This window comes from Pseudopipra pipra, chromosome 4, assembly GCF_036250125.1.
Source record: "Pseudopipra pipra isolate bDixPip1 chromosome 4, bDixPip1.hap1, whole genome shotgun sequence".
NCBI classification, from domain to species: domain Eukaryota; kingdom Metazoa; phylum Chordata; class Aves; order Passeriformes; family Pipridae; genus Pseudopipra; species Pseudopipra pipra.
In genome coordinates this window covers 26,453,066-26,466,091 of record NC_087552.1, presented here as the reverse complement: position 1 = coordinate 26,466,091, position 13,026 = coordinate 26,453,066, and the positions used below count along the sequence as shown (strand labels likewise).

Here is a 13,026-nt window from a genome sequence, read left to right as displayed (position 1 = left end):
AGCTATTCTTGCCTATACCTGCTTTGAGATGGGCTAGATGAACTGGAAGATTTTATAGAAAGCCATCTCTTTCATTCCTTCTCCCTCACCCCCCTTTTTTCTTTTTCTTATCTCTTTTTTTTTTTTAAGTAAACTTCAGATTGACAATGGAACAATTCTGTAAAGAGAGGTATTTTTAAAGCAAAGATGAGGAAAAGCCAAGTGTTTTAATAGGGCTTATCTCATAGGGGTGGAAGTTTAAAGCAGGAAAGAAGAAAGTTAACATAAACAGAAAAAAAGAAAAGCATCTGAGCTCTCCCCGTTCAAGCATATGAAATTATTCGGGTGCTGTTACCACAGTATCTGAACACTTAAATTATTAATGTATTTATTGCTGTAACATTCCTGTGTGGTTTGGAGGAGACCCTTTTGGAAGGGAACTGTGACCCAGAAACTGAATTTAGGGGCTTGGATACCTAAAGTAGGTTCTAAGCAGAGTTTAGATGCTGAAATCCATGACTGCAATCCGTGTATTCCCTGCTCAGTCACTACTTACCCCTGGAGGTGATGAATCTCCCTGACATCTATGAACAGATGGATTCTGCTTTTGTACCTGCCCAGGGCTGCTCAGAATGGGAGTCCCACAGCACAGCTGTGGACAGTGTGGACAGTAGGGACGTGTGACCTGACCCCAAAGCAAAGAGTTCCTCTGCCTAAGTTCTGATCAAAGCACACTCATTTCTTGGGGAAACCGAGCTCCTGACAAGCATCACACCTCTGTTTGGGCCACTTTTAAATTGTAGCTGGGGAAGGAGAGAGGCTACTGGGGAAGGTGCTTGCCTGTGAAGGCAAAGGCAGGGGTCAAGTGCTATCTCTGAGCACTGTCTTTTAATGTGCTGTTTAATATTAACATCACATCCATAAGCAGAAAAAAGAACAGGCAGCAGAGCTCTTCTCTACTACCAAGTCATGCTTCTCCTTAGGCATAGTTGTCTCCCTCTGGCCCAGCACATGCATTATTATAATTTGCATTGAGTGGCAGGAGGAATCTCCTTCCTTGAGGATGGGCATGTCTTGGACTAACGCTTCCATGCTCTCTCTTGCACTGAAGGCTTGACTCTCTTCTGGCAGTCATTTAAAAATGGTAACCACGCTTCCTAACCGGAACCCAGATGTGTTTTGGAAGATGTTTCTGTGTGTGGCAGGGGAGAGATCTCTTTCCAGCCTCTGTGGCAAGAAGTTGTGTAATGTATAATCTCTCTTCTTATCTGTAATTGATCAGTGTTAACTGAACAAGCAAGAACTTTGTTTGCTCTTCTCCAGGAGTTTGGGAATACTTGCTAGCAGCAGGGCCCTCCATGGATCAAAGTGTCTGCTCATTGTTTAGTCTGTGCTCTAGAGCCAAGCAGGCAGGCATCACATATGCAGCAGATCTTGGGTTAGTGTTTTATCAGCACAAGTATAATATATAACACTTCTGGAAGAGGGCACTGGCTTTTCTAGGGTGACAGTCCATGGCTTTCTCTTTAGGTAAATCTCCACAATGTCATTTAACAGCCATGTGTAACTTGTGACTATCAACTGGCAGCAAACTACTTTCTTAGGAAGAGGAATAAAATGGCTGCTCATGTTCCCAGGTGGTCAAATGTCAGCTGTACCTGACTATATGCAGGGGAAGGAATAACCCCCTGCACCAGCACAGGCTGGGGGCTGACCTGCTGGAAAGCAGCTCTGCAGAGAAGGACCTGGTGGTCCCAGTGGACAACAAGCTATCCATGAACCAGCTGTGTACCCCTGTGGCCAAGAAGGCCAATGGTATCCTGGAGTGGATTAGGAAGAGCATTGCCAGTAGGTCGAGGGAGGTGATCCTGCCCCTCTACTCAGCCCCAGTGAGGCCACATCTGGGGTGCTGTGTCCAGTTCTGGGCTCCTCAGTACAAGCGCGATGTGGAGCTCCTGGAATGGGTCCAGGGGAGGACAACAAGAATGATGAGGGGACTGGAGCATCTCTTACAAGGAAAGGCTGAGGAAGCTGGGTCTGTTCAGCCTTGAGAAGAGACGACTGAGAGGGGACTTCATCAATGCCTACAAGTGTCTGAAGGGAGGGTGTCAAGAGGATGGAGCCAGGCTCTTATTGGTGGTGCCAAGCAATAGGAAATGAGAAACTGATGTACAGGAAATTCTACCTGAACGTGAAGAACTTTACTGTGCAGGTGACCAAGCACTGGAGCAGGCTGCCCAGAGAGATTGTGGGTTCTCCCTCACTGGATATATTCAAGAAGAGTCTGATGCAATCGTGTGTCATGTGCTCTAAGACCCTGCTTGGGCAGGGAGGTTGGACCAGGTGACCCACTGTGATCCCTTCCAAACTGACCCACTCTGTGATTCTGTGATACCTGTACTTAGCTGTGTATTTGGGTAGTTCTATAGCACTTAACTGCAAATGCATGAAGAGAGCACATTGGAATATTTGTTTGATTCACGGAAACTTGTCCTCTTCAGACTTTTTGAAGTTTCCTTTTTTCCCTCGCATTTAAAATGTGGTTTTTTGGGAGGAGTCTAAGAATGTGTAACTAAGCTGCTTGCCTTCCTTTCCCAAGGAAGCAGCTGCTGCTGTGCAGCAATAGAGAATGTGCTGGAGGAGGAGGTGGCACTGTTTTCTTCATGTAACTGGCACAGCTGCAGGAGATCTGAAACCTCGTGGCTACACTTGACCTGGTTTCCTTGTCAGAAGCACATCTGGTTTTCAATTTGATTTAACCTGGAAGCTGTGCTCTGCCTGCACTGGGGCCAGGAGCCCTGAGACACAAATCCTTCTGTAAAATGCCGGTGTGTTGCTGCTGGGAAAATTATCAAGAGAACAAATCTAAAAAATTTCTTCTTGGTAGTCCTATGAGAGAGGCTTATCTTTGTCTTGTCACCTTACATGGCTGGGATTTGTGCCTGGCAATTCGAGTGGTCCAGGAACTGTCAGACTCCCTTCTTCTCCTTTGGTTTGGCTGGTATCCCTTGGCATCTCCTCACAGTGTCATTGGCCTGGTACAGATGAGTTTCCTCTGTGCTAGTATTTATTGCCTGGCATTTTGGACAAGACGAGCCCAGAATGTCCTCTGCGAGGCATGTGCGCTGTGCCGTGGACTTAGTCCCTGTCTTCACTGGAGCAGCTCAGCTGAGGAGTTTCTGCAGGGTGCTACAGGAGCTGGGTCAAGGTGGAAACAGGCTGCTCTTAGTTGCATCCTGCACCAGAGATGTTGGAATGCTGTGGTGCAAATGAGCAATCATTTTCATCTTCAGAGCTGGGAGAATAAATGCCTGCAAACTGCAGCCCTCTGACAAAATGCCTGTTTGTTTCTGGTATGGAGAGTGTTAACAGCAGAGAGACAGAAGGGGAGATTTGCCAGGGTTACTGATTATAAGAGTATAATTCCTTGAAGAGCAGGCAAGCTCAAGGTTTTAAAATTCTGCCTTATATGGTCCCTTCCAGTATCCTGTCCTGCCTTAGGAAGGCTACGTGGATGCTGCAAAGGTTCAAATACAGATCCAATATATGGAGTCTGGATATTTTAAACCAGGGCCTGAACTGAAGGACTGTCATGCAAAGCAAATGTACCCCGGGGGGTGGTGGAGGAGGGAACAGCTAATAGATGTTTTCCCCTGGCTTGACATCTGTCACCTCCCCCCATGCCAACCCTTCCTCTGTTTATAGCAAACCATTTGCTCCCATTAATTAGAACTGGATTCCTGCCATCTGACCAGCTTTATGCCTGTACAAATATCAACAGAGCCAGGACTACACAGGTGGGGAGAAGGGCTAGTCAGAGGAGATCTGTTGCATCTGTCTGGGGAGGGATAGATGGGGGGAAATGCCACCCCCCCCACACCTCCCCCTCCGCTTTCCAAATCAGGCACATTAGCCTAGACAGCCTACAACAATAATTGAAATGCAGACTGGGAGCCCCAGGATGCCACTTTCCCCATTCCTTTTCAGAGCAAACTGCACTTTAAGCCATCCCCTCCAGTTAAATCTCTTTACCAAAGTGGTCTGTATGAAGGCTTACATACAAGATGATAATGGTGCTGTCATTTTTACAAATAATCACAACAGGAGCAGAAAAATAAGAGGAAGATGATTACGCCTGAAAATCCAAATGAAGTTCCAGTAGCTAATGCAGTGGAAACTAAAAGGAAGCTGAACAACAATCCCAAGCTGTTCTTGCCAGTCACTAGGCTGGTTTTTTTGCTGTGATTTAGGAGTGTACAACTGTGTTGCCATGGCATTATAAGGAAGTGTACTTAGCCCGGGATGGTTTTCCTTGTGTAAAATACTATGAAGACAAAGTACTTGATGTGTTAGTTGAAGCAAACCTTGAGTGGAAGAAACAGGTTAACCTAGATTGGCTTGGCTGGGTTGTAAAAGAAAAAAAAACCCGAAAACTCTCCCATGGCCACCTTCAGCAGTAAGAGCTCTGGTTCTGCTGGGGTTATGAGTCAAGAGGATGGCACTGGTCTTAACACTGAGAAATAAACCCCATCTTAAAAGGAAGTGGAGCAACAGGCTCTTCCTTCCCCCACTCCTTCATATAATGATGGGAAGTACTTCTTTATGTGGCATGAGAAGGATTGGGTGATGTGATGTGCCTTTGTGTACCCCAGAGTACTTTAAGCCTTTTACATCCTGGAAGATGATGCTCTGAATCTGTTCAGGCATTGAGTACCTGAATGCCAAGGTTTTGAGTACTCCAAACATCAGAACTAATGGCAAAATGGTGTGGGGGAGAAAGAATGGTGCCTTGCTCCTGCATCTGAAAGAAACAGGTGCAGGCTCCAAGCTTGGAAGGAAGGAGGAGATTTCTCAACAGAAACACTTCAGGGATGTTTTTACACCATGCTGTAGGAAGTATGTAATTCCTTTCTCCGTGGCCTGGTATCTGGGGTTCCCTCCTTTGTGTTCCCCTGTGGACGGGGCCACCAGCCCCTGCTCTGCTGCAGGGGGGCTGCAGTGAGCGTGGTGCTCACCTGGGGCTCAAGTGCCTCATGTTGCAACGTGCAGGTCAAGTATTTAACTTCAACCTTTAGTGTTCTCTGTTGATCAGAAAGAGCAGAAAGGACAGCAGTAGATCTTTAACAGACCTTTCCCTTCTTTCTCACATTTGTACCCCAGTGCAAGGTTTTCCTTCCCCCTAAAAACAAGCTATTTTTTTTTTTTAAATCAGTGACACTTTCTGTGTTCACTTCGTGTGTGTCAGATATTCCCTTCACTGGTTAGAGGTGGGGCAAATAAAACATAGAGCTGACTGACTTACCTCTTAAGGTCTGCAAGAATCTCTCCTAGCGCAACATTTGCACTAATTAAACTAACTTAGGGAATCATTTACAGGTCAAAGTAAAGGGACCCACTCAATGCAGAAACATAGCAGAATGTCTCAGAGAGTGATGGAGGGAGAGGGGAGAGCTGTTAATTGTAGCTCATGGGGTGGTGGGGGTGAAACTGCCAGTCCTCTAAGACAAATTGGGCGTTTCCTGAGTGTCTCAAAATTAGCAGTTGTGTCTGCATGAGGTAAACATACTTGAGTGTAACAGAAACTTGACAGATGCATGTTTTTCAGGAAAAAAAGTTACTGTGTCAGTTAAGTAGCAGAGTATTAATTTACTGCTGAGATGCTGATATGTGCCAGTTCTAGTATCTGTGCTCCTGGACTATCAGCAGCTTTCACACGTTTGGTGCGACATTTGTCGTGCAAGTGTAGGTGTAAGGAGAGCTCTGCTGGAGGGCCGTGCTCTTGTGAACAGCCTCCGGGCAAGAGTGTGTGCTCCTAGAATCTGTTTTGCAGCCAGGTGTAAACCACAGGGTTCATGTTTAAATCCAAGGTTTTGTTCCTCTGCTTTGAGTTTTACCTGAATGAAAAGATTTGGGGTTTAAATATTTCCAATATGAAAGTGTGTTGAAAGTGTACATATGAAGAAACCACCATTACCGACTAGTCAATCCCCACCTTCTTCTGTAAGGTGCTTTGCTGCTTCAAGAGAAATGTTTGTTTTTCCTTTGCTCCCTCTTCCACGTTGGATGCTTTACTGTATCTCTGAGTATCATCACCTGTTGCTCTTGGGGTTTGTTCACCCTGGTTTGGCTTGTCACCACAGGCTTGTCAGTTATTCCCATAAAAAACCCTGCATGGTCCTTTGTGAGATGACAAAAGGCAGAAAATGACAGAACAGACTGGGAAGTGAGGAGCGAAGGTGAGGCAGGAGCTGCCTGACCGCTCGGCCGGGCAGTCCGCAGTTGTTACTGACGTGCGGTGGTTCGGGCAGTGACTGCAGGCGGTGCCTTGGTCACGGCCACCGGCGGCACAGGAGCGAACTGCCCCTGTCTCGGGGAGAGCCCCTGCTCCTGGGAGGAGCACAGTGGGCACATTTGGCTCCTCAGTGGTCTTGGCCGTGAGCGTGTTGTGCCTGTGTCAGCAGCACCTCTGAAATGAGATCTGTCGAAGTGCACTGAGGAAATTATGTTGAAAGGCAGCCGATGGGAATGTTCATTAATGGCAGGATTCTTTTCCAGGGAAGGCTAAAGGGGTGCGAGACCTCTGTTAAAGCTTGTGCATCTGTCGGTTCCAGCTGTCTAATGCATGAAAGTGCACCTGTGCACAGAAAAGAGCAACACTTGGCTGCTGCAGTGTGCTCGCCTGCCTCAAGACATTTCCATCTGGGAATATGCTGAGAGCCAGGGGTGAACATTACAGATCGCTGAGTTTTAAATCCCCGTGTCCCCAAGACCCTTAGCACATGAATGTGCATAGCAGGGGGGCTTTTCCCAAGGTGCGTGGCATTGATGGATGGGGTAACAGGGGCTGACAACAAACTCGGGCTCTTAAAAAAGAAAGGTTGAGAAGCTTTTAAGTACCAATTGTCGCAGAAACATTTTACTACTGTGGAGAGTAATTTCTGTCTATTCCCACAGAATAGGATATTTCAGTATTCAGTCCTGATATTCCTTGAAGCTAAACAATGGGACCATGAAAACAAGCTTTTGTCTGATGCCTGCAAGAATGTATGTCCTGGTATTGATTCAGACACACTTTCTTATTGCTTCTGCTTTCCTTTAGCTTATGTGTGATTTAGATTATACCTGAAGTTTTAGGTTTTTATAATTTTGGTTTTTTTCTTAATCACAGAACAACTTAGGTTGGAAAAGACTAGTCCAACTGTAAACCTGCACTGCCAAGTCCACCACTAAACAATGTCCCCAAGTGCCACATCTACATGTCTTTTGAATACCTCCATGGATGGTGACTCAAACACTTCCCTGGGCAGCCTTTTCCAATGCTTGACAACCCTTCTGGTGAAGAAATTTTTCCTAATATCCAATCTAACCCTTCCCTAGTTCTATTTGTTGGAGCATCCTGCCATTTGGGAGTAATTTGAAATCAAGTAGAAAATGCATAACCAGATAAATACCCCAAAGCAACCAGTGAATCCCTAGAGTCTCCCCTTTGTCCTGGCTCTGCCAAGTGTGTATTTGTGGCTGTTACGTGAGCAGCGGGGCAATTCAACAGCAAATACACCATATTCATTTGTGTACACAAACACCAACAGAAAATCAGTAGTGACACTCTACTCCCCCTTCCTACTCACAAAAATACCTCCTTCACTGTAAACACAGATTTTAAGGAGCAGTAGCCTGGGCTAGGTAGCCTGCATCCCAACCTGTTAGAGTCAAAGCAGAACTAGGAATAAATGTGATGCCTAGACTGCCTGTTTTGGAGTCCCGAGTGATGCATTTTGTTTGACTGTGATGATTGAGTTGAGGGAGAAGGAGGTGGGAGGAACTGATGCGGGGAGGTGGGCCTGCTTTGTTGTTAGCTGATAAAAATTACAAGGAAAGACAAGTTTCTGCAAGACAGACTTAGAGTGCATTAAATAAATATAAATTTTATTAAAAACACCCACATCTCAGCGTTATCAGGAATGATATAATAATAAACAGCTTTCAAATAACCTGCATTACATTACAATACTTACAGTATTTATAACCATCCTCAGATTCTTTTTATAGACATACCAAACATCTCATGAAAATGAATGAAACTAAAGTAAAAAAAAAAAAAAGTAGAACATAAGCATAGAAAATGCACACAGAAGTTCATTACCTTAGTGTCAAACTGCTAAAGTTTCCTACACAAGTTAACCACTAGCTTTAGAAGTGAACTTTATACCACTGTGCATCAATCAAGATGAAAAATTCATTCAAGTAAAGTTGACACCACTCAGAAGCATCTTCAAGTATGGCTATAGTCAACCTGATAATCCTATACAAGCAACTCTGTCTGCTTTGTCATTCGTTCCAACTGAGGCAGGGCTCTGTACACCACAAATTACAGCTCACGTATGTACAATACAAAACCGATTCACCAACCAAGCTTCCTGCTCCTGCTGCCAGCAGTTTGGCAAATGACGGTGCACGGCATACCAACCAAACATCTACTATGGATCACGTGAAGTATATAGGACTTTAAAAAAATCACCAAAAGATGAAGATATATAATGATTTAATTAATCTGACATATAATCATTGTTATTTTTTTAAAAAAAAAAGGCGAAACTTTTGTTTCAATGCAGTGGGTAGAGTCACAGAGTGAGAATTAAAAACCAAAATTGCCATAATAAATATTTGACCATTAAACCCAAAGGCCTCCTTTGATTTACTTGAGTCAGGTTGTGATTCTTTTAGTTAGAATTTCTTTCACCAAACTTTATCTTACAGTATATTGCACAAGATATATCTGGGACATGGAGGTTTGCATGTTTAGGGAAGCCCTTGTACAGACTGTACCTTTTTATATTTTATTTTATTTATTACAGTATCCAAGAAGCCTTGTTTAGAGAGTGACTTGAACAACTCTAGCAAACAGTCACTTGCCAAACCCCTGCCTTACATTTTTCCCTTTAATCAGCTCAGTGCATTCTACTTTCTTTTTGTTTATTCATTTGAAACAGTCAAAACATTCTAAATCTCTTAAACACTTCCATTACAATAAAAAGAGCTAACAAATTTACAAAATTAGTTTTAGTTACACAATACATGTACAAGAAAAATAAGAGAAGGGATTCAAAAGAAAAACATTAAATCCCTGAAAAAAAGAACAAAACAAAACAAAAAACCCAAGAATAATATATTTAACCTACAACAGCTTTACATACACACAGGTGACACGTTGGCATAGGAGAACATGAGCTGAAATATCCCTGAATTTTTAGAACCAAAAAAAAAGTAAAAAAAAAAAAAGTTGAAATTCAAGTTATACTTGCTAAAATGTCAAGTATCGAGAGTTTTTTTTGTTTAGTTTTTTGTTTGTTTGTTTTTTCAAAGGCTATTGGGGGAAAAAGATGGTATACAATATATAAACTTTCACACTCAGTTCAATATCCTATTGCCAAACTAGTGTTGAGGTATATGACAAGTAGGAACATCACTCAAACCTTTTAATGTATTTTTAGCTCACATTATGATATATTTGTAGCAGGCTGAGTAGCACCATGATGTGAATTCAGCTCAAAACCCAAATATATATAGATTTAATATTTTTACAGTACTAAAATACTAAAGCATTGCGTTAAAAAAAGTTTTGTTTACAATTTAATTTACTATACAACTCTCCTGCTTTTTTTTTTTAATAGAAATTAATGATTTAAAACCACCACAGCAAGCCAGCTGCCTATTTTTTTTTCTATTTAATCAACGGAATCACGCAGAACTAACCCTGTTTCATTCATCTTGTGTAGGCATCGGTCTGCTCAATCTTCCTGGAAAAGAGGACACTTGCACCGAGAAATGACTTGCACCACAATGTACATAATTATCAACACAAAAGCAACTGCCATTCGATATTTGGGGAGCGTACAGATCTCTAAAAACAGCAGAAGCCCAAGCTAACTAGTTGTAGTTTGTCGCATGCTGCTAATTATTACCTGTGGTTAATATAAAATTCTTTCCTTAAAACTGTACATATTTGAGCAATGAACTTGTCATAATAATTGTAGAAAACAGTTTACAGTATAGCTGTGTGAGATGAGCACCAGAAAAAGATGTGTTTTGTGTACTAAAGTATTCCCTTATATCCAGTAAGCCCCATTTTTATCATAACTGACTGTATTAAAAATGGATATGTAGCCCACTAGCAGATGCATGGCTAAACCAAAAGTATTTAAAAGCTTTTTTAGTTTAAAAAAATTATCTTTGCATTTTAAAATCAAAGTAAACTCTTTTTTTTTTTTTAATGTCTTAGTACCTTAGCATTGTTCAAGTTGCCAAGCTTAGGTAGACAAAGTGCTTTTGAAACACTATTTAAAAAAAAATATCTCTCTCTATATTTTATTGTCCTTTTCTAGGACTTGACTGGATGAGCAAAATCCAGAGGTCTTTGTAATTCCCATATGTTAAAAAGTAAGCTTATTTTAACACCAGGTAAATTCAATACATACATGAATGAAAAGGTCCTCCCTGTTGCTGAAGAACATTTGACTACATCATTGACATTTTGTTAAAAGGCATTAACTGTTTGACTGATAAAATAAAGACACCATTCTCTTAGATAGCACCATGGTTTTAGAATATTCGAACAAATTCAGTGTTTTGCTCTCTATTAGTTATGTTTTATACTTATCTACTTTGTTAAATAAAATCAAAAGACTAATAAGATTACAGTAAAAACTGCATGTTAAAAAGCCATAATTCCAGTATTTCAGTACATCATAGATTCAGCACCAGATGTTATTTTAAGATTCCTGCAGTTGTAATACTACAGTATTTTTTAGGGTTTTTTTTTTTGCTCCTGTTTCATGACTAGGCAAACTTGATGACATTAAAAGTGGCCACAGATGTGCAAAACTGTAAGAAAAAAAAAAAAATCCATTTGCAGATTTTCTCTTTCCGTAATGGAGCCAGTGTTTTCAAATGTAAATTGTGAAACACTTTTTTGTTGTTTGTTGTTTGTTTTTTTTTTTTTTTTTGCATAGGATGCTTTGGTCTTGTTTCCTACGTGCCATCTGTGACCACTTAAAAATCAGTGGAAAATAAGTGCGCTAGTGAGATTACCTCTTTTTGCTGGTGTGCTGAGGCTTTTTCCACCGATGAGTTCCATAAAAACACTGTTTTCTTCTCCACCCTTGCCTTCCCCAAAACCTAAAGAACTACTACCCTACTGACAAGGTATTTTTTCGAATGAGGTAACCAGCAAAGGTGTGAAGTCAGATATATCGGTTGTAAGGCCCTGTAACCCGTGTAAAGGCATATGGAGATGTAGTTACTGTGGAGTCTGTGGTGACCGACAGCGTCCTTTGTGCAAGAGACTTGATGAAGCGCACGTACGTTGGCTCAGAGGGTTCGTGTGGCTCCGCAGGCTCCCGCTTCGCTTTTTTGCCGTAAGATTTCTGAGGCACATAGTCTGGACCGTACTTCTCACATTCCTCTTCCTTCTCTCTTGCCTTCTCAGCCATCTTTGCCTCCCACAGAGCCAGACCGTGTTTTGGCTCATTCATGCTCTTGTGCTGGTAAAAGACAAGGGATATTCTGGTGGGATGGTTCCTGTTGGGGTTTTTTAAGGGAGTTGTTGCGTGGAGCTCACGTTTTGCACACTCTATGAGAATTGACCCATGAGATGGAGCAACTGCCACTCCTCCAATTTCTGGATCCAGAAAGTTCTGCTCACTATCTGACCAGACTTCATCGGGATCCTCTGTTTTTTCTGGATTCAGCACATCAGTTTTATCTAAACCACCCTGGGGAGTAGTCCTGTCATGGTTTTGACCTGGAAGCATGTTAGACAAACCATTAACTGCATGTGAAATAATTTCATTATCCTTATTTTGGAGGTGCAGTGAATTAGGAGGACTACTAAACATACTTGGAGCAGAATGGTAGTCGTGTGGTAAATGAGGAGGGGGTTGCACGTGATGATGTTCACCTGTTTTACTCGTGGAGGCATAATCCATGCTCGGGTTACTCAGATTAGATTTTAACCTTGAGGCAACCTCCATAAAATGACCATTGGCCTCATGGGTGGAGTAAGAGGAAAAAGACCCTACATGGTGTACATTAGGTCTAATGGTGCAATTACTGAAGGAGTCTACCTCCATATTTTGGTTTCCATAATTCAAGTATTTGGGACCAAAACTCTGGTTATTCCCAAACCTGTGCTGGTATAATGTTTGAATGGGTGGTAGACTTAGTTTAGACATATAGTCTTGGCTCTGGCAACTATAGAAGTCCATGTGCTGATGCTGGGAAGGGTAGGAGCCCAAGTAAGAGGGGCAGTTGTCCATAGGTATGTTTCCATTGCATTGGTAGGGTGGATATTGGTTATTTTGACTTAATGATCCCGAATAAGGGTTCATGGGACTGGAAGAATTCAAATAAGACCCCACAGGCTGTGATGAGGTTGTATAGAGGTTCATGGGACTGGACCCTCTGTAGGGATCTGAAGTGTATGATGAGTTTGGATAAGCATTGGCTGGATTAGGCAACCTTACATAGAGATTTGCAGAACCTGAACCCGAGTAAGAATTAATAGGATTTGACTGAGAGTTGTTAGGGAGAGTGCGCTGTGGATGTTGCTGCTGCTGCTGCTGCTGTTGTTGTGTGGCTGGTCCTGAAAGACGTAAAAGATCTGTAGATGTGAAAAGGAAAAAACAAACAACCACACAACAAACAGCTTTAGGAAAAAAAAACCACCAAAAACCCAAACAACAACCCAACAAATAACATAGTTTATAAGACTCTTCATGACATGTACCTATGAAATATCTAAGAAAAGTATATCATATGATGCATTAACAGAGACTCCCTTTCTCAGACCTCAAACACAATCCTTTAATTAAAAAGCCGAATAAATACTAAGTCTACTCTTCTTTTTTGGCAAATATCCAGTGAGATCAGATGTTAGTGGCAACGGGGAAAAGAGGACAGTGCAATCTGTTCAGAGTCACATGCACAAAATCCAAAGAGTTGAATCATCTTTTAAGTCCATGAAAGGGGGCATCAAAGTGCTCCCAAACA

At 42.2% G+C, this 13,026-nt stretch overlaps 1 protein-coding gene and 1 long non-coding RNA gene across 3 annotated transcripts in view; one reads left to right on the top strand and one right to left on the bottom strand.

Moving 5' to 3' along the window:
• LOC135412993 (uncharacterized) overlaps window positions 1-13,026 on the top strand; it is a 66,531-nt gene that overhangs the window by 17,778 nt on the left and 35,727 nt on the right. The gene's annotated exons all lie outside the window — the stretch shown is intronic.
• TET2 (tet methylcytosine dioxygenase 2) overlaps window positions 7,885-13,026 on the bottom strand; it is a 71,617-nt gene continuing 66,475 nt past the window's right edge. Inside the window, exon 10 of one of the 2 annotated variants that reach the window (XM_064652032.1) lies at window positions 7,885-12,637. In XM_064652032.1, the coding sequence (XP_064508102.1) occupies window positions 11,220-12,637 (1,418 nt within the window). In that variant the 3' untranslated portion in view covers window positions 7,885-11,219. The remainder of the gene's footprint in view (window positions 12,638-13,026) is intronic. The other variant, XM_064652033.1, reaches the window with a different exon arrangement.